At 38.7% G+C, this 23225-nt stretch overlaps 1 protein-coding gene across 1 annotated transcript in view; it reads left to right on the plus strand.

Annotated features, from left to right (window-relative positions):
- Nucleotides 1–23225, plus strand: part of sbf2 (SET binding factor 2) — a 551470-nt gene that overhangs the window by 349355 nt on the left and 178890 nt on the right. Inside the window, exons 13-15 of the mRNA XM_060838903.1 lie at nucleotides 4478–4576; nucleotides 9323–9527; nucleotides 14191–14300. Of these exons, the coding sequence (XP_060694886.1) occupies nucleotides 4478–4576; nucleotides 9323–9527; nucleotides 14191–14300 (414 nt within the window). The remainder of the gene's footprint in view (nucleotides 1–4477; nucleotides 4577–9322; nucleotides 9528–14190; nucleotides 14301–23225) is intronic.

Consider the following 23225-nt stretch of genomic DNA (forward strand, 5'->3'; position numbering starts at 1 on the left):
TTTGTGCCAGCTGGGCCAAGTATGTTTATAAGTGAAAATTGCTGAGTGGAAACTTTTGACTTTATTATTTGTTTGATTGCAAGTTTTAGGAAAACGACATAATTAGCAAGTGGTTCCTTACAATCTGTGCTATCCATTGAGAGTATTCTGTTTAAACCTAGTTGTGAAACTGGTATGCAAAACTTGCAAGATGGGGTTCCTTTTGGAAATCCCATTTTATATTACACTCTGGCAAAAGAAGAGCATCGTATCAATGGGAAGGATGAGAAAAAAGCCAGACTCTCCAGCCCTATCCATTCTGCAGAATACATTAATCCAGGCATGCTTCTGGTGACCTTTCATATGATCTCTGCCTCAAAAAAGCAACAATGTTCTCATAAGGCTTAAAAGATGTTCTGCCCAATGCTGCAGCCAAATCTGCATAAAGATCCACAATAGATATTGTAGCAGACAGCAACAGTGGTAAGTCTACCTCAAGTTAATTTAAGGGAGCCATAGAGCTAGATAAGCTAATTCTCTGCAGATAATTGTATGAGGCAACTCATCAATAGTTTTTTTTGTGCCAAGACCGCTCAGTTATTGCAGTTTTATAATAAATGACTGAGGTCTGTAATATTTCTCGAAATAGCTGGATTTCTTATGGTACTCTTCTTCTCCGAAATGTAAAACCCTTATCTTGAAAAGACTTCCACTTCCTAAATGTGCAAGTTCCTTGTAACAGCATGTGATTTTTGGTAGCCATTGCAATGCTTTTGCTTTCAATGCAGAGTTTTAACACAGAATTATGAAGAATATACATTTCTACTAGAAGCTCTTTTGGTGCTGAGTCCATTTAGCACTGTTGCAATTTAGTGTAACTTCTCATTCCTGTCAAAAAAAAGGGGTTTGTGATTTGCTTTTGCGTATAGCCTTATACACAACTTTTATTGATTTGTGTATTTGTTCTCCCCTTTACTCCTGCAGCCTGTTTGGAATCTTATTTTCTATATAAAGTTATGTGACCTGTTTACTTTTCATGCCAAAATGTAACATCTCATACTTTATTTAGAATTTATGTTCTAATCATACACCTGTGCTGTAAGTTTGGTATTGGAATTTGGTATTGTCTACAAACTTAGGAGTTGTATTTTTGATTTCAAATTCTGAACCATTAATGTAAATTTAAATACTCAGGGTCCAAGCAAGGATTTTTAGTCATCCATTTCCCCATACTCCATTCTGAAGCTCTGTGTTTTTTCATCCCTATTCTCTGCTTTCTTTCCAGCAGCTAGTCATTCATTTTTTTCTTTATCCTCTGATTCTACAATCTGATCTTATTTACTTTTCTATTTCTTCATCCCTTTGAAATAAAGGGAAGTTTGCTAAGTGAAAGATACTGGGTACAACAGCAATGATGTTGCATTTGCAAGGGCAGGGAGTTCTTTGATAGGAGTCATATGGCCCAGTTTGAGAGTGGGGAAAAAGCTGAGAGAATGAATTTGACCTACCCAAGAAACCCTTTGCTCCCTCTTGCGCTCGCTGTCATTTTTCCACATGGGATGAGTTCCTGAGGTATTTGAATCAAAGGCACTTCAGCCAACTACAACTGTATCAAAAATTCCAACTGCAGGTGTGTGCAATATTGTTTTGGAAACACACTACCATTAGGAACAATCTGTGACTTATGCTTTTTTCATGAGTTTAATTATTGCTTGACCAGCTTTCTTTAAGGTTAACATGGCAGAGATGTTTCTGCTGTTTTTTTTTCCTCCCAGACTTGAATCTGTGTGGGTCTGTTAGTTTCTTGAAGGGTGGATTTGTTTTACGTAATCTAAACTGTCAATGATTTTTGCATCTTTATTTGAGTAAATTTTGTTTTGGTGATAAACCAGTTATTTGTTGCTGACTAACAAAACTTGTTGTTAATACAGAACCTGTCACAGTTGTGACCTATAAAATTGGCCATGTCACCAACCTGGTTACAATTAAAATTTGCTGACACCTGTGAAAGAGTGGGTCTAGAAAAGGAAACAGTCAAAACAAGAAGCGTTATGCCCATTTTCAATGTTTTCAATATTGTTCCATTTTCTCTTTCAGTAGGGATTCAGTTTCTCTGACAATCCATTTTAAGATGACTTATCTGTATATCCCCACACATGACTTAACTCTTCTACAGCAGGTACAAATGTAAGTCAGATGCTGAATAGCAAACAATATCCCCTTCTCCTGTATAGCCCATGTTGCTGTTTCATAGGACCATCAGTGCTACACTGGAGAAGATACAACTTAAATCTGAGTGTATAATTGGATTGCCTAACAAAACTTTTGAGGATCTTTGCTTTATGCAGCTAGCTTCATCTCTCAAATTGTGGTAGCAAGTTGTGCCCCTCATAACTTTGTAGTCACTACTGTCTCTCTGGTCTTAGTAAAATCTGTTCCTCGTAGTTACTCATAACATCATAATCAGTTGTTTAAAAATCAGTATATTAGCCTGTTCCTTGAAATCAAATATTCCAGTGATTATTGCATTTTATGGTTTACAAGAATTTTGCATTTTTCCCAATGTGTGTGTCTTTTGCAATTAATCAACTTCTTTTCATTACATTAAATTTGATACCACTACATTCACCTGAGGTCTAAGATTCAGGTAACTGCTTTAAAATACTTTTAAGCCCTTTTCAGGTCAAATTGATTTTTCTGTCAATACCCTCAAGCCTGCAAATGGACCCAAGTCAGGACTAATTATTGTCATGGTCTCCTTAGCAACTTGATCGTGAAGTTAAGGGCCTTAACAAGGAACTGGTGGAACTACCCCTCTATTAGCCATCTTGAGAGAAGCATTTTTTTTAGCATTCTCTTGAACTGGAAACAAAGTTCTGACTACCAGCATTTAAAAAGAGAATAGATCTCTCAGTAACAGAAATTTCTGTCCTAGTCTTCAACACTTTTCATGTTCTGCACTGAGAGTGATGGATTTCCATTGAATTTCCTCAGCAGCGAACAAATTTTGCCAATTTACTTTTTTAAAAAAAAGTGCATTTTCCTAAAAGTCTTGTGGTATTTGATTAATTCATAAATTAATGGTTGAAGTCTAATTGAACACATGACCTGGTCATAGTCATAGAGTCACACAGCATGGAAGCAAACTGTTCAGTCCGTCTGGTCCATGCCGAACATAATCCCAAACTAAACTAGTCCCATCTGCCTGCTCCTGGCCCATATCCCTCCAAATTGTCATTCCACACTTGAACCGCCCTCTTTGTGAAAAATTTGCCACGTACGTTTTTTTAAAAATCTCTCTCCTCTCATATTAAAAATATGCCCCTGGTCATGAAACTCCCTATCTTAGGGAAAAGATACCATCAACTCTATCTATGCATTTCATTATTTTATAAAGTTGTATCAAGTCATCTCTTAATCTCAAACACTCCAGTGAAAAATGTCCCAGCCTATCCAACCTTTCTTTATAACTCAAACCTTCCATACCCAGTAACATCCTGGTAAATCTCTTCCGAGCCCCCTCCAGCTTGATAATATCCTTCTTATAACATCTGTTAGAAATTGTTGAGGGAAACATTTAAGTCCTAAGATATATTCAGAAATATTTATTTTTCATCAGTTGATACATTTCCTTGGTGTGGTTCTGTTCGCTGAGCTGGGAATTTGTACTGCAGACGTTTCGTCCCCTGTCTAGGTGACATCCTCAGTGCTTGGGAGCCTCTTGTGAAGCGCTTCTGTGATGTTTCCTCCGGCATTTATAGTGATTTGTATCTGCTGCTTCCGGTTGTCAGTTCCAGCTGTCTGCTGCAGTGGCCGGTATATTGGGTCCAGGTCGATGTGCTTATTGATTGAATCTGTGGATGAGTGCCATGCCTCTAGGAATTCCCTGGCTGTTCTCTGTTTGGCTTGTCCTGTAATAGTAGCGTTGTCCCAGTCGAACTCATGTTGCTTGTCATCCACATGTGTGGCTACTAAGGATAGCTGGTCGTTTCGTTTCGTAGCCAGTTGGTGTTCATAGATTCGGTGTCCATGAACACCAAGTAGCCACGAAACGACATGACTAGCTATCCTTAGTAGCCACACACTCAGATGACAAGCAACATGAGTTCGACTGGGACAATACTACTATTATAGGACAAGCCAAACAGAGAACAGCCAGGGAGTTCCTAGAGGCATGGCACTCATCCACAGATTCAATCAATAAGCACATCGACCTGGACCCAATATACCAGCCATTGCAGCGGACAGCTGGAACTGACAACCGGAAGCGGCAGATACAAATCACTATAAATGCCGGAAGAAACATCACAGAAGCACTTCACGGGAGGCTCACAAGCACTGAGGATGTCACCTAGACAGGGGACAAAACGTCTGCAGCACAAATTCCCAGTTTGGCGAACAGAACCACAACAACGAGCACCCGAGCTACAAATCTTCTCCCAAACTTTGATATATTTCCTTATTATAGGATAAAAAGTTTTACTTTGTTTTCTTGTAGTTAGTTGCCTTTGATGTGGAAAGAATCAAAACTGAGGAGGGAATTCCAACCAAAATGCTAAAACACATACGAGAACTTGCAGAACAGCTCTACAAAAATGTAAGTTTCTTTGTAAGTAATTTATTTTTGACAATAATGTAGTTAACTACGCATTGTAAGAATTCAAACAGCTTCTAATTAATATGGTGGTTAACTATGATAAATGTTTCATTTTGGCTACATTATGTCTGAGGATCGAAGCTAATTGGAAATACTAATGACACATTTCAGGACTGGGGGTGCTTTTTTAAGGTGAGAGGAGAGAGATTTAAACACGTGAAAGGCATTTGTTTTACGCAAGGTGGTTCACGTGTGGAATGAACTTCCTGAGGAAGTGGTGGATGTTGGTAAAATTTCAATATTTAAAAGACGTTTGGAAGGATACATTAACAGAAAAGTTTGGAGGGATATGGGCCAGGAGCAGGCAGGTGGGACTAGTTTAGTTTGGGATTATGTTCGGCATGGATTGGTTGGTCCGAATGGTATTTTTCTGTGCTTCATGGCTGTATGACCCTATAAAAGGTTCATTGCAGAGTGTCCAGCTGTTTCATTTGCTGTTCACTTTTTTCAAATGACATGAGCCAGAATTATTGTTAAAATTTATTTTTGACTTTGCCAAAGCTGCCTGAAAGAATTTTGTGCACGAGTACTGTGTGTCGTTTTGCTTTAAAATGAAATTATGTTGGTTTCAAATGTTTTATTTAGTATGTTTTATTTCTCCATACTAAATAGATTTCAATATTAGCAGTTATTTGCAGTGACTTAAACTTAGCCCTGGAGTCTGTACTGTCTATCTGAAAGAACAGCATTTGAGGAAATTTGGGTGGTGAGAACTCATTACATTAACACTGGATTTTGAAATACTATCCTCTTACCACTGGAGGCCATGAGAAAAATATCCCATCTGGAAAAGCAACAGAAATTAAGCCCTTGGCTAGATCTAAACAAAAGTATGTCTGGGGAAACAAGAGGCCCTGCTATCTACTGAAATAAATTGGCTATAATCTTCATTTCAGAAATGCACATTTTGCAAACAAAGGCAACTCAACTGTTGCACCCACTTCACAAAAACACAAGTGAGGTGTGATTATGTCAATCTCCTGTTGATATTGGCAATAAATGTACATATTCAAGTATTTGTATTCCTTTGTGGATGACTGACAATTATAGAATCCCTATTGTGTGGGAACAGGCCATTCAACCCATCAAACCTGACCTGACCTTCAGAACAGTAGCCAACCCAGACCTTCACCTTATCCCTATAACCCTGCATTTATTATGGCTAATCCTCCTCAGCTGTACATTCCTGGACACGATGGGCAATTTAGCATGGCCAATCCACCTAATCTTTGAATTGTGGAAGAAAACCTAAAGAAACCCATGCAGACACTGGGAGAATGTACAAACTCCGCATAGACAGTCACCAAAGGCTGGAATCGAACCAGGGTCTCTGGCGCTGTGAGACAGCAGTGCTAACCACTGAGCCACATTTATTTAGTAAGCATCTAAATGGGGAAAGGCTAAGGAAATCTGAAGCACAGAAGGAATTATTGTCCTAATTCAGGATTCTCTTAAGGTTAACATGTAGGTTCATTTGGCAATTAGGGAGGCAAATACAATTTTAGCACTCATTTTGAGTAGGCTAGAATGCAATGGCAGGGATGTATGGCTAGAGCTGTATAACACTATAGTCAGACCACATTTGGAATATTGTGAGCAATTTTAGACCACATTTCTAAGGAAGGATATGCTGATGTTGGATGAGATATGCAGAGGAGATCTACAAGAATGATCCTGTGAATGAAGGGGTTGTCATGTAAGGAGCAGTTGAAGACTTGATGGAGTTTAGAAGGGTGAGGTGTGATCTCATAGAAGCTTACAGAATGCTGAGAAACCTGTAAAGAGTGGTTGTGAAAAGATGTTTCCAATAATAGAAGAGACTAGGACCTCAGAGCATAGTCTCAGTGAAGAGATGACCCTTCAGAGCTGAAATGAGAAGTTTCTTCAGACAGAGGGGAGTGAATCGGTAACAATCATTACCACAGAAGACTGTGAAGATCAAGTCATTGAGTGTATTTAAGGCAGAGGTCCTTGATTAGTAAGGTAATCAAAAATTATGGGGACGGGCAGGAAAATGGGTTTGAAAACATATCAGCTATATTGAATGGTGAAGCAAACTCAATGGGCTGAATGGCATAATTCTGTCCTATTTCTTTTGGTCTTATGGTTGTATTTTCAGATACTGCATAATCTTTACCTTGTATTAGCTCATAATAGCAAGTTTTTAAGCACCTAAAGGACAGGTAGCAAAAAGAGATTGTTTGAGTGTTCAAAGTCTTATACAATTCAGTGTTGTGAGATCAGAACATCGGCCTGCCTGTAATCATCAGGATTAGTTGCAACAGTTAAAGAAAGAATATTAGGACTAGAAAATTGTTTTGTGGTTTACAGCACAGTGGTAGTTCTTTAAATATACAGAATGAATATTGTACGTGACAGAAAGAGAGATTTGGCAGTGTTACAACTAGCAACAACAGACAAAGTTTCATTCTATTTCATGAGCATATATGGGCATATCAGAATTAAAGATGCAACAACTGGTATTTTCTAAATCAGCTTAGGGCACCTATTCTTGATCCTATTCCAATTCCCCTCAACTATTGTGTCTTTCGTGCCATATGACCGCTTTTGAGAATGATTAACTGATCAGAGATACGTTGTGTGGCTACACTGTACCATCCAAAGACCATGAATATTAATCAAGGCAGACAGGGAACTCTGTTCAATAATTAATTCAAGAATAATCAGATATCAAATCCTAAAGACTGCCACCAAAGTTTTATGCAATATCTGATGGAAAATCTGTCTCAAGATAAGGTCAGGACATTTTAACTATTTCAAACTTTTAAAATTTGTTCTGAAAATTAAAGCTTTCTAGATTCAGACCCATTGGTCTTGTTGCTGCATGGTGTACATTTCCCTGTATGTTCCAATGATGGAGTCTTGAGGCAAGGAATTTAAATATAGATATGACTGTTAACTGCCTGAGAAAATGAGTGAAGTAATTAATGTGACCACTTCAATATTACTCCATTAGACAAATCTACCTACACAATCCCTTTTCTCCTGTCTGCAGAGATATTTTTCAAAAATCCAGGATTATTTGCTCAACTCTTTAAAAAGTGATTGCAGGGATATTGGTTATGAATTCTCATGTTAAAGCATTGACCAGTGAATTGTACGTGAGAGTCACTAGGGAACAACCAGCAGAGAAGTAAACTGATGTTAAATAGAATGCATCTTAAACTTTTATTTTTCAAGGATTGGAAGCAGCTGTGCACCAATATGAAATGAGGAAAATTATACTCAGTCGTGTTATTAACTTGGTTGAAAGAAATCTGGATTATTTTGGAAAATAATTTTATGGAAGATGTTTCCATCATAAATATTTAATCAGTTAGCAATTTTTTTTAAAAAAAGACAACACATTTAGTTGATGGATAAAAATTTCAAGCAATTCTTTTGAAATAAAGAATAACCACAGAATCCCTGCAGTGTGGAAACAGGCCTTTCAAACCATGGAGTTTACACCAAACTTCTGAAAAGCATCCCACCCAAACCTATTTCTCTCTCCCGCAAACTGGCAGCTAGCTCGGCATATATAACAAATTCATACCTAATTAACTCTGAATTGATATATATATCCCCATTCCCTCATTTCATTAGACCTTGGGCATTCCTTCAGGCCATTGAAAATGAGGAGGAAGTCTTTTACTCAGGTTTGTGAACCTTTGAAATTCTGTACCACAACTGCTGCTTTGTGGTGCTATGAATTGTTGTGCTTCAGTAGTTACTGCCAAGGCTAACTTCATCTGCTTCAATTGTAGCTGATTTATTCTTGGTTTCTTATTACTATCCTTTCGTAGACTTATCCAAATCTCCGATACTAATACTGTCTTCAGAAATGACACAACTTTTTAAGGTTGTGGGTTTATCTACAAGGATTAATATAACTCATCCTCAATTTAGTCATACGATAAACATTAGAAATAGGAGCAGGGGTAGGCCATTTGACCCATTGAGCCTGATCTGCTATTCAACAAGATAATCTTACAATGTACCCGTTTTCCTTAATCTCTTTAGTTTCCAAAATGTCTATTGATCCCCTTTATTATACTCAAAACCTGAGTATCTGCACCATCTCCTCACCCTCCATCCAACTCCTTAGTGTAAATTATGAAAAGCTGAGCCTTGCCATCAGATAGCTGAAGAATACCCAGAGTTGCATCTCTTCAGAAAGAAAATGTTCACTTTATCCTTACTCGTTGTCTCCTCTACCCCAACCATTTACTGATCCATGTTACAGTTTTGCCTTCAGTTATGTTTATTCCCATTTCACTTATCTCTTTATCGAATATGTTTTGCAAGTCCATTTACACAGCAGTCATTCGCACCCCTCTGTCCATTGTGCTAGTGATTTCTTCAAAAATTAGACAAGTTTAATCAGACATAAACTCCCCTATATACATCCATGGTGATTATCTTTCATCAAGCAGTTCTCAGTGGTAGCATGTTCCAAAGAGCTATCTAATCAAGATAATAGTGGCCTTGATAAAAATGAATACTCACTTCAGGTAAAACCCGTAAGGGTTTGGAACCTCCTGGTGTGGATGACGTTACTATGAATTATCAAAACGAATATGTTCTGTACATATCACGTTATTATCTCTATATTTTCCGTAGACACAGTTCACAGTAATTGAAATTTATTTATCTGTCTTTTTCATTTGAAAAATGTTATAATAGGAAAACCCAAATCCACACATGGCTTTTCAGAAAGTACCAAAGCCAACTGAAGGTTCACACATGAGGGTGCATGTACTGCCATTTCCCAGAATAAACGAAGATAAAGTACAGGCTCTTCTCCAGGAAGGTCTCTCAAAGCACCTTAATTCGCCACCTGCTGTTCGAGTTGAGAAGAAGTGCATTGTACCTGCTGGCCCACCAGTTGGTATGTATCAGTATTTTATTATATCAGTGTTTTAAAGGCAACCTTGAACTTCTGGTAACATGTACTCATGGTAAAAATAATTCCGAAAGCAAGTTGTCAAAATATAAACAAATTCTGCAGGATGTGATCTGTATGATCCTTTATCCTGTTTATTTTGCTTCTGTTCTTTGGTAGATGATTTAAGGCAGTCATTGTGTATTACACAAATCTGTCTGTATGGGTTCTGTAAGAGTATTCTATATGCTTTTAATATTACCTGTAATTTTTAAAACAGAAAAACAGTGTAAACTCTCCATTCTAAGCATCAGTCATGCATAATTTCTTTAAAAATGTATTTTTTCCTTCAAATTTCCCTGCCTATTCCCTTCTGCCACCCCAAAATAAATTGAAGGAAATTTCTGCAGATGCTGAAGTCAGTACTGAAAATGAAAGATGCTGGAGATCACAGTGGGTCAGGCAGCATCCATGGAGAGAAAGCAAGTAAACATTTTGAGTCCAAATGACTCTTCATCGGAGCTGAAGTGAAATGAAGTAAAGAATTTTGCAATATGTTGGGGGGGGTTATCTGAACTATCAACATTCTTACTTCCCCACTACTGCATAAGCACTGCCCCTTCATAGTTCATTTCAGCTCTGATGAGGAATCACCTGGACTTGAAACATTAGGTTGCTTTCTCTCCATGGATGCTGCATGACCCGCTGTGATCTCCAGCATTTTTTAAAGAAAAATAAACCATGATTGGTGAGGATATAGTGTTGAAGGATGAATCAGACTTCTGTCTGCACTCATTGTTCTTTCTAAGCACTCCCAGGTCAGGTATAGCACAGATTTAAATACAGCACAGAGTACTCCCTGGACTACCAACAATGTCCTGCCAGCACAATGTCTATCTGAAAATCATCACTGCTCGACTATTGTAATACATCTAATTCCCACGCTGCAATTTTTTCAATTTTTGACGTTGTTATCTCCGTTCCATATTGTGATCTGTTTCTGTTCCCTGTGAACAGAATCTCAACTGTGTTGGCTGCTTCTGCCAAAACTAACACTGGAGTTTTCCATTTCATGTGACCAGGTTATATTCAAACCCAAAAGTACTCGAAATGCAACGGTCAAACTCTGTTTGATATTGTTTTGTTTGGAATGCTTTTGTATTTTTGTTTATTCTCTTAAAGCATTTTGCACAATAAGAAACTGCCCTGCAGCCAGCAGTCTAGAGTCTGATTAATTTCAGAAGCTCTGCTCCTTTGACATCAGTTGATGTCGAGTGTCAACTTACTTTGGTAGTGTTTGGAAGTTTCCTCCTTCCTTTTGCTTTTAACTTGATCTTAGTCTCTATTGTATCTGATGGTATATTTGAGAATGACAAGTTGTCATCAAGTGAAGATGCAGTTTCATGTACAGTTAGTGAAAACTGGAATTTAGCCCAAAGTTCCTTATCTAGGCATATCTGAGTGATTCAGTTCACACTGTGCTCTTTTTAGACAATGTTCTAATCAATTGCAATTCTTCTTCCACCTTGACAACTATATTTAAGCTTCTGTATAAAAATGTATAAGCATATATGTACATGAATATGCTGAGATGTGTTTCTGTTATGTATTTGAGTGTATAAATATGTATTTGTACATTCACATTGACTCAAAATTTCATTATCATGAGATGGTACTAGGGATGAAAACTTTAATAACATGGATATTTTGTATACATTTACGGGATGAGAACGTTGTTGCTAGACCAGCATTTATTGCCAATCCCTCATTGTTCAGAGTCAACCACGTTATTCTGGATCTGGGGTCACACATAGACCGGACCAGTAAGGATGGCAGTTTCCTTCCCTCAAGAATATTAGTGGTTTTCTGAAAATCGACAGTCAATTTATGGTCATCATTACCCTTTTAATTCCAGATTTACATAGAATTCAAATCCCACTATCTTTGTGGTTCCCAAAACATTAGCTGGATGTTTGAATTGACAATTCCTGATAAAGGGCTTTTGCCCGAAACATCGATTCTCCTGCTCCTGAGATGCTGCCTGACCTGCTGAGCTTTTCCAGCACCACCCCCTCGACTTTGAATTAACAGTCCAGTGGTAATACCATGAGGCTGTCACTTCCCCCTAATATTCCACATTAGCAAGCCAGTAGAAAGTCTACCTTTCTTTGTAACTAGTGATCTTGCACTCTCTTCTGCAAAGGTTGTTGGCATATCTTATTTGCAGACCTATTAACTTGTGTTTTGCCTCCTTTAAAAGGAAATGTGAATTCTATTTAGTTCACATAATGTGCACTTTTAGTTTTGATGTGTTTTAAGAAGGTAAAATAAAAATACTATTTAAGCCATTCAGACAATCTTGTTGATCACTTAAGAAGGCGAACAGAATATCGGGCTTTTTTGCAAGGGGGCTGGAATATAAAAACACGGAATTCTTGCTACTGCAATTCCAGCACATTGGTGGAACCATACTAAGAGTACTGAGTGGTCATTTTTGGTCATTTTGTTAAGCAAAGGCATACTTGCATAGTTCAGAGAAGATTCATTTGGTGGAATTCTGGTCCACCTGAAGCTGTTAGAAGGGCAAGTAGGGAATCTCAATTGAATGTGAGGCGATAGTTCATTTTTCTAATCGCAGAGTAAAGTTTTGCTTTTAACTTTTACAAACCTTTCAGATGGACGGCATTCCCTATCTTCGTGGCTAGGAACATTTTTTGCAGTTATTTGCATGTCACGAATACTCATTAACACACCTTACTGGAATTATGTTCACAGGTGAAATGTTGTTCGCTAAAAATAGAATATGTGTTTTCACAAACCTGATTTTATGTATGAGGTTTGCAGAATAGACTTTTACCTCCAAGCTATGATACATCAAAACTTCTCTTGTTACTTACACTGTTCATAACCAAGATATTTCTTTCCACAAATGTTTGCTGTGTTGTGAAAACTCTTCTTGTTGATCAGTTCATGACAAATCTCAGTCATATGCAGTCTGACTTGTTGTTGTTAACTATCTATAGTATTGGGGATCAAATCTGTTTGGACCAACAAGATTGACCAAATGAGGCAACATATCTGACCAGGGCTGAAAAAAACAGGGGTTCAACTCAAATAGTCATCTTATGTGGCTGTATCTTTGTCTATTGCAAGCCTTTGGTGAAACCCTTTCAGGTCTGCATTCTTGTTGTTATATAAAAAAAAACCATGAGCTGATGGTACATGGAGTAGAGTGTTGCAGTTCCTTCTGTGTTTTAAATGTAAACAGAGCCAGATGTGAGACCCAACCACTACACCAGCAATTGATCCTCATTGGTAACTACAAAGAAGTGACAGACATTACTTGCACACCTGATGGTGATGTCTGGCACCTAATTTCCTCTGTGTCTGTGCTCTACAGTGATAACCGAACAAAACCAGTCATTTGTAGGAGCATGAAAAATTGAGTAAATAGTGGCATGTGTCCTGGCAAAACAGAGCTTTCATCCTCTGGTGAAACAAGGTTTCCTTGAGTTGTCCACAGGCATCTGTCAGTTGGGATGGCCTCTTATGTCACCCAGAGAGAGAAGAACATCCCTTCTCTTGTAGAATCATACAGAAGAGGCCCCTTTGGCTCATGGAATCTGTGCTGGCCTATCTAATCTAACATAATCCAATCCCACTTTCCAGCGCTTGGTTCAAAGCCTTACATTTTCCAACATTTCAAATGTTCATTCACATACATTTCAAATGTATTGAGGTTTCCTGTCACTCCTGACCTCCCAGGCAGTGTATTCCAGGTTCCCACCACTCTCTGGATGGGAAAAGTTGCCTGGCCATCTTCCTTCAAAAGAATCTCTTGGGAGGCATTACTAATCTGTGGCACTGCTTTTTGGCTGGTCGGTGACGTCTCCAAGGGTTGTTGGGGATTAGCAGAGGTTAAGTATTACTCCTGTATTACAGTGAGTAAAGTACTGTTTGGGTACCTTTTAAATGTGTTGCCCAAATATTGGGGCATTTAAGATCCTGATAGGCTTCAGAGCTTCTTGTTCATATATTTTAGATTTTGACAGTGGGTAAATATACAACAGGCTGAAAAGAACATAATTCTTTGGGAAACATGGGGATGAGGCAGGAAAGTAGAGATGAGGATTTTAGGGACAGTCATGATCTCATTACATGGTGGAGCACACTTGAATCACCTACTTCTGCACCTGTGTCTTATTGTTTTCTACTCCCTGATAATAAACCTGAAATCATTGTTTTAAACATTTAATCCTTTCAAACATTTCTATTTCTTTCTAAGTTCAGATATTCTGAATGGGCACAGCAGCAAAACAGATTGCCAGATCAATATATTACAATGAGAGCTTTGAGCATGACTGTTTATAAAACACAGCATAAAAAGAGGGATTGCTGGGTTCACATTTTGAAATTCTCAGTACTAAACTTATAAAAGTACCTTGAAATGTAACAGAATTAGCATTTTTGTTTAACTTCTGGCCCACAATGGCCTGATGTTATACTCCAACTCACAAGAACTTCTCTTGCAGTCAGCCTGCTCAGAAGTTCGATTCAGGTCTGACTCTGAAGTTGTACCGTAATCTTCAGATATCAATATGTAGTTATTTATTTACATGCCTAAGTTAAAATTTAATGATATATTTATCTTACTGTTTTAAATTTCTAGTGTCAATAATGGATAGAATGGGATCCGTTTTTAATAGTGCCCGTAGATTGGAAGTTGTTCGAAACTGCATCTCTTACATTTTTGAAAATAAAGTACTGGAGACTGAGAAGGTATGTTCATTTAAATTGGTGTTTAAAATTTACAGTATTACCATGTAACATTTTCATTATGGTTTTTAAAATTCCAGCAATATTCCTTTAACTCGATTAAGATTAATCTTAATAGCCAGCCTTTGTATTTGTAAGGTTAAATGTCCTAGCGACTGAGGCTCCAATAAAATCAAGTTTATTGTTAACCCTTTTAGATATGCAGATGTGTATATTGTTTGTCCACTTGCTGTCCACAAATATAAAAACACAACACAGTTAAGCAGTTAGAACAGTTTTCCCTTATTGCAGCTTCCATCCTGCATCTGTATGCCTAATGTTGTCTCCCAATTTTTCAAGTTAATATTCAAACTGATCGTGTTTGAGTTGGTCCAATAATGAAAGAAGGCTGTTGTTTTTCAGTATGTGGGCTGGAATATATTGTAAAAATAAATACAATTTTCTTGCTTTGATCGAAAATATAGTTTCTGGTTCCTAGGCTCTTAAGCTCTTCCTTAAAACCTGCCTCATTGAGCACACTTTTGATCATGTAATCTAAAATCTCCCTGTATGGTTCAGTGTCAAATTTTGTTTAGGTCGTTCCTCTGAACAACTTTGAGATGTTTATTATGTTTGTGGTGATATATCAGGTGTCTCACCTCTAAATCAGCATTAAATTACATATGTTAAATAAATAAAATATTATGTTCTTCACTTGGGAAGGATAATCCCAACAGAGAGATAAAATTTCAGTGAATAATTATCCTGGTTATTTTCATTTATTGATTACGAAGTTACATTTACAGTGCCATGGACCTGCCAATTAATGCTATCTGATTTTTTTCCAAAAGTCCTATTAATTAAACTTTTTAAATGATTAACTTGGATGCAAATACTTTTAGTTAAGTTAGTAAAACATCAACGTCTTATTTTAGCGCTTTGTCCTATAAAGTTGAATATATTTTAACTTCAGAGTTGGGAAACTAATCATTTGCTTTCATTTTCAATAAACTTTGATAATATTTGCTTAGGTAATAAACTTAAGGAGTATGACCTGCTATTAGTGCTTTTTTTAAAAAAAAAGGCAAATGTGCATACACTCTATGAATTCCATTGTTGTCTTTGGCCGCCTTGTCGTCGTTGTTTTGAGATCTTGCCAGTTGCGTGCCTTCTCTTTTTTTGTTGGGAATTAGTGATTCCATGAAGTTGGTTTTCAGGCATGCTTCTCCATAGTGTAATGAAATGTGGTGGACTGTATGCCAGAAACATGTTGATGATCTGATAACCAAAGGCAGATCTGGGCTGTCATTTTAATTTCTAATTCATATCAGATTTAAGGAATGCTTGAATTGTTTTAGGTCATAGATTTTTTTCAACATCATAGATATTTTCTGATCAGCCTGTTCAGACATGTTTTACACACCTCTGGAACAGGGTGAGATGTGTAGAGATGTGTCACGTTTTTAAAATTATGAACATGCTAATCAGAATCAGGCCATTCAGTCCTTTTATCCTGAGCCACCATTCAATGAGATCATGACTGACCTGACTGTAATCTCAAATCTGCGTTCCTGCCTATCCTGATAATCTTGCATAATAATATTTGTCTACTTTTGCCTTAAAAATATTCAAGGATTCTGTTTTCACCAACCTTTCAAGAAGAGAGTTTCAGTGGCTCTGGAACCTCTAAGAGTAGAAATTCACTGAGTCTCAGTATTAAATGGGCAACACCTGACTTTTAATCAGTGACCTTTAGTTCTTAATTCTCAAATTAGAGGAGACATCCTTTTGTCCATCTACCCTGTCAGCGCCCCTCAGGATTTTGTATTTTCAGTCAAGTCATTTCTTCTAAACTACGATGAATACAAGTTTAGCAGTGTCCAACCTTTTCTCATAAACTAACTAGCCCATTTCAGGTATTAAATCTGATAAGCCTACCCTGAATTGCTTTCAATGCATTCACATCCATTCTTAAATAAAGTAACCAGATGCGCAGCATGCCAGGTGTAGTCTCACTTGTGCCCTGTATAACTGGCATATAACCTCCCTACTTTGGTTGCAATTTCCTTCATGATAAATAATAACATTCTATTGGCTTTCCTAATTACCCTGCGTTACCTGTCTACTAACCTTTTTGCCATTAGTTCGTATCCCTTCATAATGATGCAAAGGATATTTCCTGCCCCAGTCACAATTTGATATTTATGGGATCCCATTAATAACTTTTACAAGCCACGTGATTGTTCACACAGTTAACCCAGTAGGCAGACCAACCATGAAACTGGAAGAAAATCAAGTTCTCTGTTCAAATGGCTGGTCTCAGATGGGGTAACTGCAGGATGCTGCAATTTGTCAAAACAAACCTTTCGGTCAGAGAGAAAAAACATTATCATTAATGTGATTCCTGTTGGTAATATTTGTCAGTATTGGATGAAGGTAGGTTCTAAAGCCATGTTTAAATATTCCTCTGCAGACCATTTTATATGATTTGCCAGTACAACTGTCCCAGTACATTTCAGATGAATGTCATCACAACAGAACAGTTCCCTCTTTCTTAGTACAGTGCCGACATGCTATGAATGAAAGTCTATCTCTCTCACACCGATCTTTGAGTCATATTCAAAGTTCTGATTTTATTTGCACTTCACCAATTTGCTTTTGGCTCATTTGGTAATCCAGAGATTATTGGCTTTGTGGTTCTACTTTTTAACTCCCAGCTGCTCACACTTTGTTAGCAGTACCTCTTCTGTGCTCCTACCCAGTCATTGGTACACTCAAGCACCATGATAGCTGAATACTTTCTCTCCCAAGTTTCTTGTTTTCTGAACCTGACATCAGATCTGCAAGACAGATATCTAGTTTCTTACTCCCAGTTGCAGTGAAAATAAACTACCCCCAAATATTCTGCCCTCTGATAAAATTCTATTCCTTATCACTCGATCTGTCTGAACAGCTCCCTTCCTACCGTAATGTCATAATCAGTTTGTTCATCCTCCCTACAATCACTGCTCTAATGCACCCAAGTAGCAGAAACTTCAAATCTGTTGGATAGTTGCAAAAACTGGGACGACTTCGTTGTTACCTTCTGGATCTCTATCCTTTCCTCACTTGTTGTCAGATTCTCCTATCTCTGACCGTAGATCAAATCCGAAGTACCTAAGGGTGTAACTGCCTGCTGGAGCAAAGGGCTGAATTTTATAAGGTGCAGAAGTCCCTAAGCATGGTTAAAATGTTGATGGTTGCTTAAAAATGTCAATGGCGAGCCCGCTTACCCTAGCAATGCCTGTCCATCAACAATTGAATGTCGACAGCAGTGTCAGTTCTTTGAAGCTGAGACTTCATTCCCATGCTTGGAACAAAGTCTAATCAGATGGCTGGCAGATTTGAAGTCTCAGCAACTCCTGGCAGAAGTAAGGGCTGCTGCTGGGATTAGAGGTCCTGGTATAAAGCAGACCAAAATTAATGTATATCCAGTGCATTGCTGGGGTCAAACTGGAAGGCTCTGGCAAGGGCTAAGAGTTACTGATTTTTAGAAATAGAGGAGAAAGGATGACTTTGGGGTCATGCTTTTGATGGGAACAAGTTCCTCTCAGTAGAGGACCCTCTCTTACCCCTCTTTGCTCATATAACTGAGCTGCTGGCATCTCAAACAACAGTCTGCCCTGACCTGAGGTGAATGGAGGTGAGGGAAGTATGACATTGGTCATTGAAGCACGTCACCAAGCCCAGGAAGTGGTTAATTCCTGATGCCTTTACTGCCCTGCAAAATGTGAGATTGATCAAGGACGAGTAGATAGGTAGATAGTCTATGTGGCTGACTTGCCAGGCCTCAAACGTGTTGTTGAAATTATTATAAGAAGATAATGCAGGCAATTTCAAGCGAGGAACAGATGCATGATATCCAAGTGTAACTATGCAAGTTGCTCCATTTTGCAGAAGTGATTTTTTTTTCTGATTGCCTTGCCAGTTACATGATTTGTATTATCATGAGTCTTTGTACTTGTGCATTACGTATGAGTTAAACCTACTGCATTGTTTAGCACTAATAATGCATAGTCAAAGTACCCTTTTGATGTCATGATTAATTTTATTTGCTGCCAATGAACTTTTCAGCACTGAAAATAAGCTGTTAAAAGCTCAACATCTCATCTCTTCTGGTTTCAGATTTTTTGAGATTTTTTAAAGTTCCAAAAGTACCTTTCTACTTTTAATAGGAACAGGAGTAGGCCATTTAGCCCTTCAAGCATGTTCTAATCTGCCATTGCCCACATGCCCTAGAAAGGTTGGCTTTGGCTAGCAAAAATCTATTCATTTCAGTTTAACATTACCATTGGATCTCTCAAATTGCTGTTTGCGGAAATCATTTCTGAATTTCTGATCCTCTCTGTGGAAAAAAATGTTTCCAAGAGTGGATTTTATTAGAAATGGGCTTGGTGCCAGTTTTGGGGAGTTCTTGAAAGATTTCTCTCCTTGAGTCCTATCAAGCGAGTTACCATAGACAGGTTTCTACTGCTTAACTAATTATGCATGCACCATGTTTCTATGTTGTCACTCTTGCGCTATCTTGCATTCTTGTGGGGTATGTGCCAGCACTATAGCACCATATTCAAGACCAAGTTATGCCAGGTCAAATACTGGATTATTGGTGCTGGAAGAGCACAGCAGTTCAGGCAGCATCCGAGGAGCAGTAAAATCTCTGGATTAGTAGGTCAAATACTGCCCCAGCCATGAATAGTGTGGGAGGAAATGTCAAAGAAAAGCTTCTGGGTGCAGATGGGTGGCATGGATGACTCTTCATTGTTAATAGAATCTCACATTCATTAACGTATTGCTACTTTATTATCACCTGTCTGCTCAACTGTCATAGTAACTGCAACTGCAAGAGTGGAGCTGCAGAGGTTATACGATGTTAGAACCCTGCCTGAAAGAGTGATGCTTTTTCCCTAACGTCCTTTTTTTTTAATTCTCTTATGTAATGTGGGCTTCGTGGTTGGCCAACATTTATTGCCCATCTCTAGTTGTCCTTAAGAAGGTGATGGTGGGCCAAAATCTGAGGAAGGATCACCAGATCCAAAACATTAACTCTGATTTCTCTTTACAGATGCTGCCAGACTGCTGAGCTTTTCCAGCAACTTTGTTTTTTTTGTTTCTGATAGTGAGCCTTCTTGAACTGTTGCAGTCCATGTGCTGTAGGTAAACCCAAAATACTGTTAGGGAATTCCAGAATTTTGACCCAGTGCCAGTGACAGAATGGTGACATATTTCCAAGTCAGGATCGTGAGCAACTTGGAGAGGAACTTCCAGGCAATGGTGTTCTGATGTATCCCTTGACTTTTCAGATAGGAGTGGCCCTAGGTTGGAAGATGCTGTCTAAAATATTTGGTGAATTTCTGCAGTTCAGCTCACAGGTGGTACATACTGCTGTGAGTCAGCACTGGTGGTGGAGGGAGTGGATGCTTCTGAATGTGGTGCCAATCAAGCACTATGCTTGATAGCACAATTCCTTGTCATTTTTTTTCAATATGGGATTTGAAAGGTTTAAAACAGTTGATAAAATAACATATATCATACAACTGGAAAAGGTGCATTAGCTTCTGGAAGTAAAGAAGTCACCAGTTTGAATGTCAGCAGTTTTACAGTTAATGAATGATGACTTTGCCCAGCTCACATTTGTTGAAAGTAGATGTCGTTTAAGTTCTGTCAGGCTTGTGTCTGGCACTGTTTTCCTTTATCGTGTTCGTCTTACTCAATTTCTTCATGAGAAAACTGCTGCTGTTATCCAAGTATCCATCACATCCTCTCTTTGTCTCCTCCAGTTTTGCACAGCACACATGCAAGGATTATGCAGCATACTCTGCAAAATGTTTTTTTTTAATCATATGTTAAAAGGCACTGTAACAAATATATAATTCAGAATACCAAATCACTCACTGCATTTAGTGTATTTTAATACTATGGGCAGAGTGTTCTAGGAGTCTCAGCAACCTAGTGGGGATGGAGGACACTATGGCAAGATGTGTGAAAAAATTGAATAAGAATTCTTGTTAGGGCCATCTCGACATTGACCTCCTCTTGCTTCACCTTTCATACTTCTTACGAACAGCTTTGGTGAAATTTTCACTTGGCGGCAGCAAGATTGCAAGGGATTAATGCTTGTTATATCTTGTTTATGCAACACCTTGCTGCATTAATATTCAGCCTCCCATCATACCAATCGTGCCAAGTAAGCTAAATCTCAGGAAGACTTGACAAGGGAAACTGTGTTTGTAATATTCACTTTCCTGCTTACTTCCTCGATCTCCACGGTAACTGCAAATAAACTGCAGACCAGGGAAAGATCAACGGACAGCAGGCACATGTTAGAATTCTTTGAGGAGGTAACGAGCAAGTTAGACCAAGGAGAGCCAATGGATGTTAGATATCTAGACTTCCAAAAGGCCTTGGATATGGTACCACACAGAAGGCATTTAAGTAAGATAGAGACCGATGGTATTAGAAGCCAGATGCTAGCATGGATAGAAACTTGGCTGTCTGACAGAAAGCAGAGAGAGCAGAGAGTCCTTCTCAGGAAGGAATCCGGTGACTAATGGTGTTCCACAAGGCTCAGTGTTGGGACCACAACTTTTTACTTTGTACATTAATGATTTGGCTGAAAGAACTGAGGGCATTCTAGCTGTTTGCAGATGATGCAAAGATATGTGGAGGGGCAGGTAATATTGAGGAGGTGGGGAGGCTGCAGAATGATTTAGACAGGTTAGGAGTGTTGGCAAAGAAATGGCAGATGAAGTACAATGTGGGGAGTTCATACACTTCGGTAGGAAGAATAGAGGCATGGATTATTTTCTAAATGGGGAGAGAAAGTTCAGGAATCTGAAGTGCAAAGGGACTTGGGGGTCCTACTCCAGATTTTTCTTAAGGTAACCTTGCAGGTTGAGTCGGTAGTTAGGAAGGCAAATAGAATGTTGTCATTCATTTTGAGAAGACTTGAATATAAAAGCAGGATGTACTCTTTATAAGGCTCTGGTCAGACTACATTCAGGGTATTGTGAGCAATTTTGGATCCCATATCTCAGGAAAGATGTATTCCCCCTGGAGCAGGTCCAGAGGAGGTTCATGAGAATGATCCCAGGAATGGTCTGGACAGAGTGGATGTTGGGAAGATGTTTCCATTGGCAAGGCACAAGGATCAGAGGACACTGCTTTAGAGTAAAGGGAAGACCTTTATGAACAGGGATAAGTGAGCCAGAGAGTGAATACCACAGGTCCACCATAGCCACAGAAGGCTATGGAGGGTAACTCAACAGCAAAAGCAATCCAGGCATACTGCTTTGGCAAGATGAAATTTGCCACATGCTATCAGGTGTATAACTTCAAACAAGAAACACTTAGCTGGCTTACCTTCAGCAGAATAGCAGCACATCATTCCTAGGTAATTCCTTGTGTTATGACAGTGAATAACCCTGGACTGCAGAAGATCTGTGCTCAGCAATTATTACAGCTTATCCTCATTTGCTTTGGTCCCATTGTGGAAATCTTACCTCATTGAAGGTGCACCTGTGCCTGGATGTCTGCAAAAAGTCTAAATAGCACTTGTTCCACCCTAACAATTTGCTCAAATTTAACTCATTTTGAAAAATATCATTGTTCAAAGATTACATATGGTCACGGCAGAACGGCGGCTTTGTGGTTAGTGCTGCTGTCTCACAACGCCAGGGACCTGGGTTCAATTTCCTCGGGCAACTGACTGTAGAGTTTGCGTGGGTCCTCCGGTTTCCTCCCACAATCCAGGCCAGATGAATTGGCAATGTGTTATACTAACATAGTGTTAGATGTATTAGTCAGGGGTAAATATAGACTGGGGGAATGGGTCTGGATGGGTTACTCTTCGGAGGGTTGGTGTGGACTTGTTGGGCCGAAGTTTCCATACTGTAGGGAATCTAATTAATTATAACTCATTGGATATATTTAAAACAGAGATAGATAAGTTCTTGATTGCCAAAGGGATCAAAGATTAGAGGGAGAAAGGTTTTTCAACCCCATTTTCCCTGCTACCAGTTTGGTCATTTTGCATACTACTTTGAAAAAATTAATTTTTGACTCTGGGAACAGCAGAGCTTAGTTTCCTCTGTGTTGCTCCAGTGAGCCATGACAATAAACAGTCTGACAAGCACATGAAAGTTAACATTAGGAACATTTCTGTCTGAACTGAGTGTGTCACCCTAAAAAATTCTCTGAATCTATTTTCTTCTGTTTCAAATGCTGTGGGGATTGTATCATGAAATTCTGACTATCTCACTGGATATGCAAAGTAGAGACTTGATACTACATTGCTAATCAATTTATATTCATGTACTGTCACATGTAGAATATACAAATAAGGTGGTTTTCGGAGGTAATTTTGGAAAATTGTTCAGTTTAATGATAATGCAATCTGGAGTTGGGTGGCTCAGTTGTGTAGCCCTTCTGTCCGTGAACCAGAAGCCCAAAGAGTTTAAATCCCAGAGTTTACCAGCTATTCCAGGAATGCAATTGTTTATCAGCCTGAAAAAGTCTACTCTCTCCTCCTAGGGAGATATGAATGTGAAAATGCAACAAACTAGGGCGGCACGGTGGCTCAGTGGTTAGCACGGCAGCCTCACAACGCCAGGGACCCGGGTTCAATTCCAGCTTTGGGTGACTGTGCAAACTCCACACAGACCTTCTCCCGGGTTTCCTTTGAGTGCTCTGGTTTTCTCCCACAGCCTTAAGATATGTAGGTCAGGTGATTTGGCCATGCTAAATTGCCCATAGTGTTAGGTGCATTAGTCAGAGGGAAATAGGTCTCGGTGGGTTTACTCTTCAGAGGGTTGGTGTGGACTTGTTGGGCCAAAGGGCCTGTTTCTACAATGTAGGGAATCTAATAAAAACATAATTTGCTACATGGGCAGAGTTCCTACAAATAATGTACTG

Source organism: Hemiscyllium ocellatum, chromosome 18 (genome assembly GCF_020745735.1).
Source record: "Hemiscyllium ocellatum isolate sHemOce1 chromosome 18, sHemOce1.pat.X.cur, whole genome shotgun sequence".
Classification (NCBI taxonomy): Eukaryota; Metazoa; Chordata; class Chondrichthyes; order Orectolobiformes; family Hemiscylliidae; genus Hemiscyllium; species Hemiscyllium ocellatum.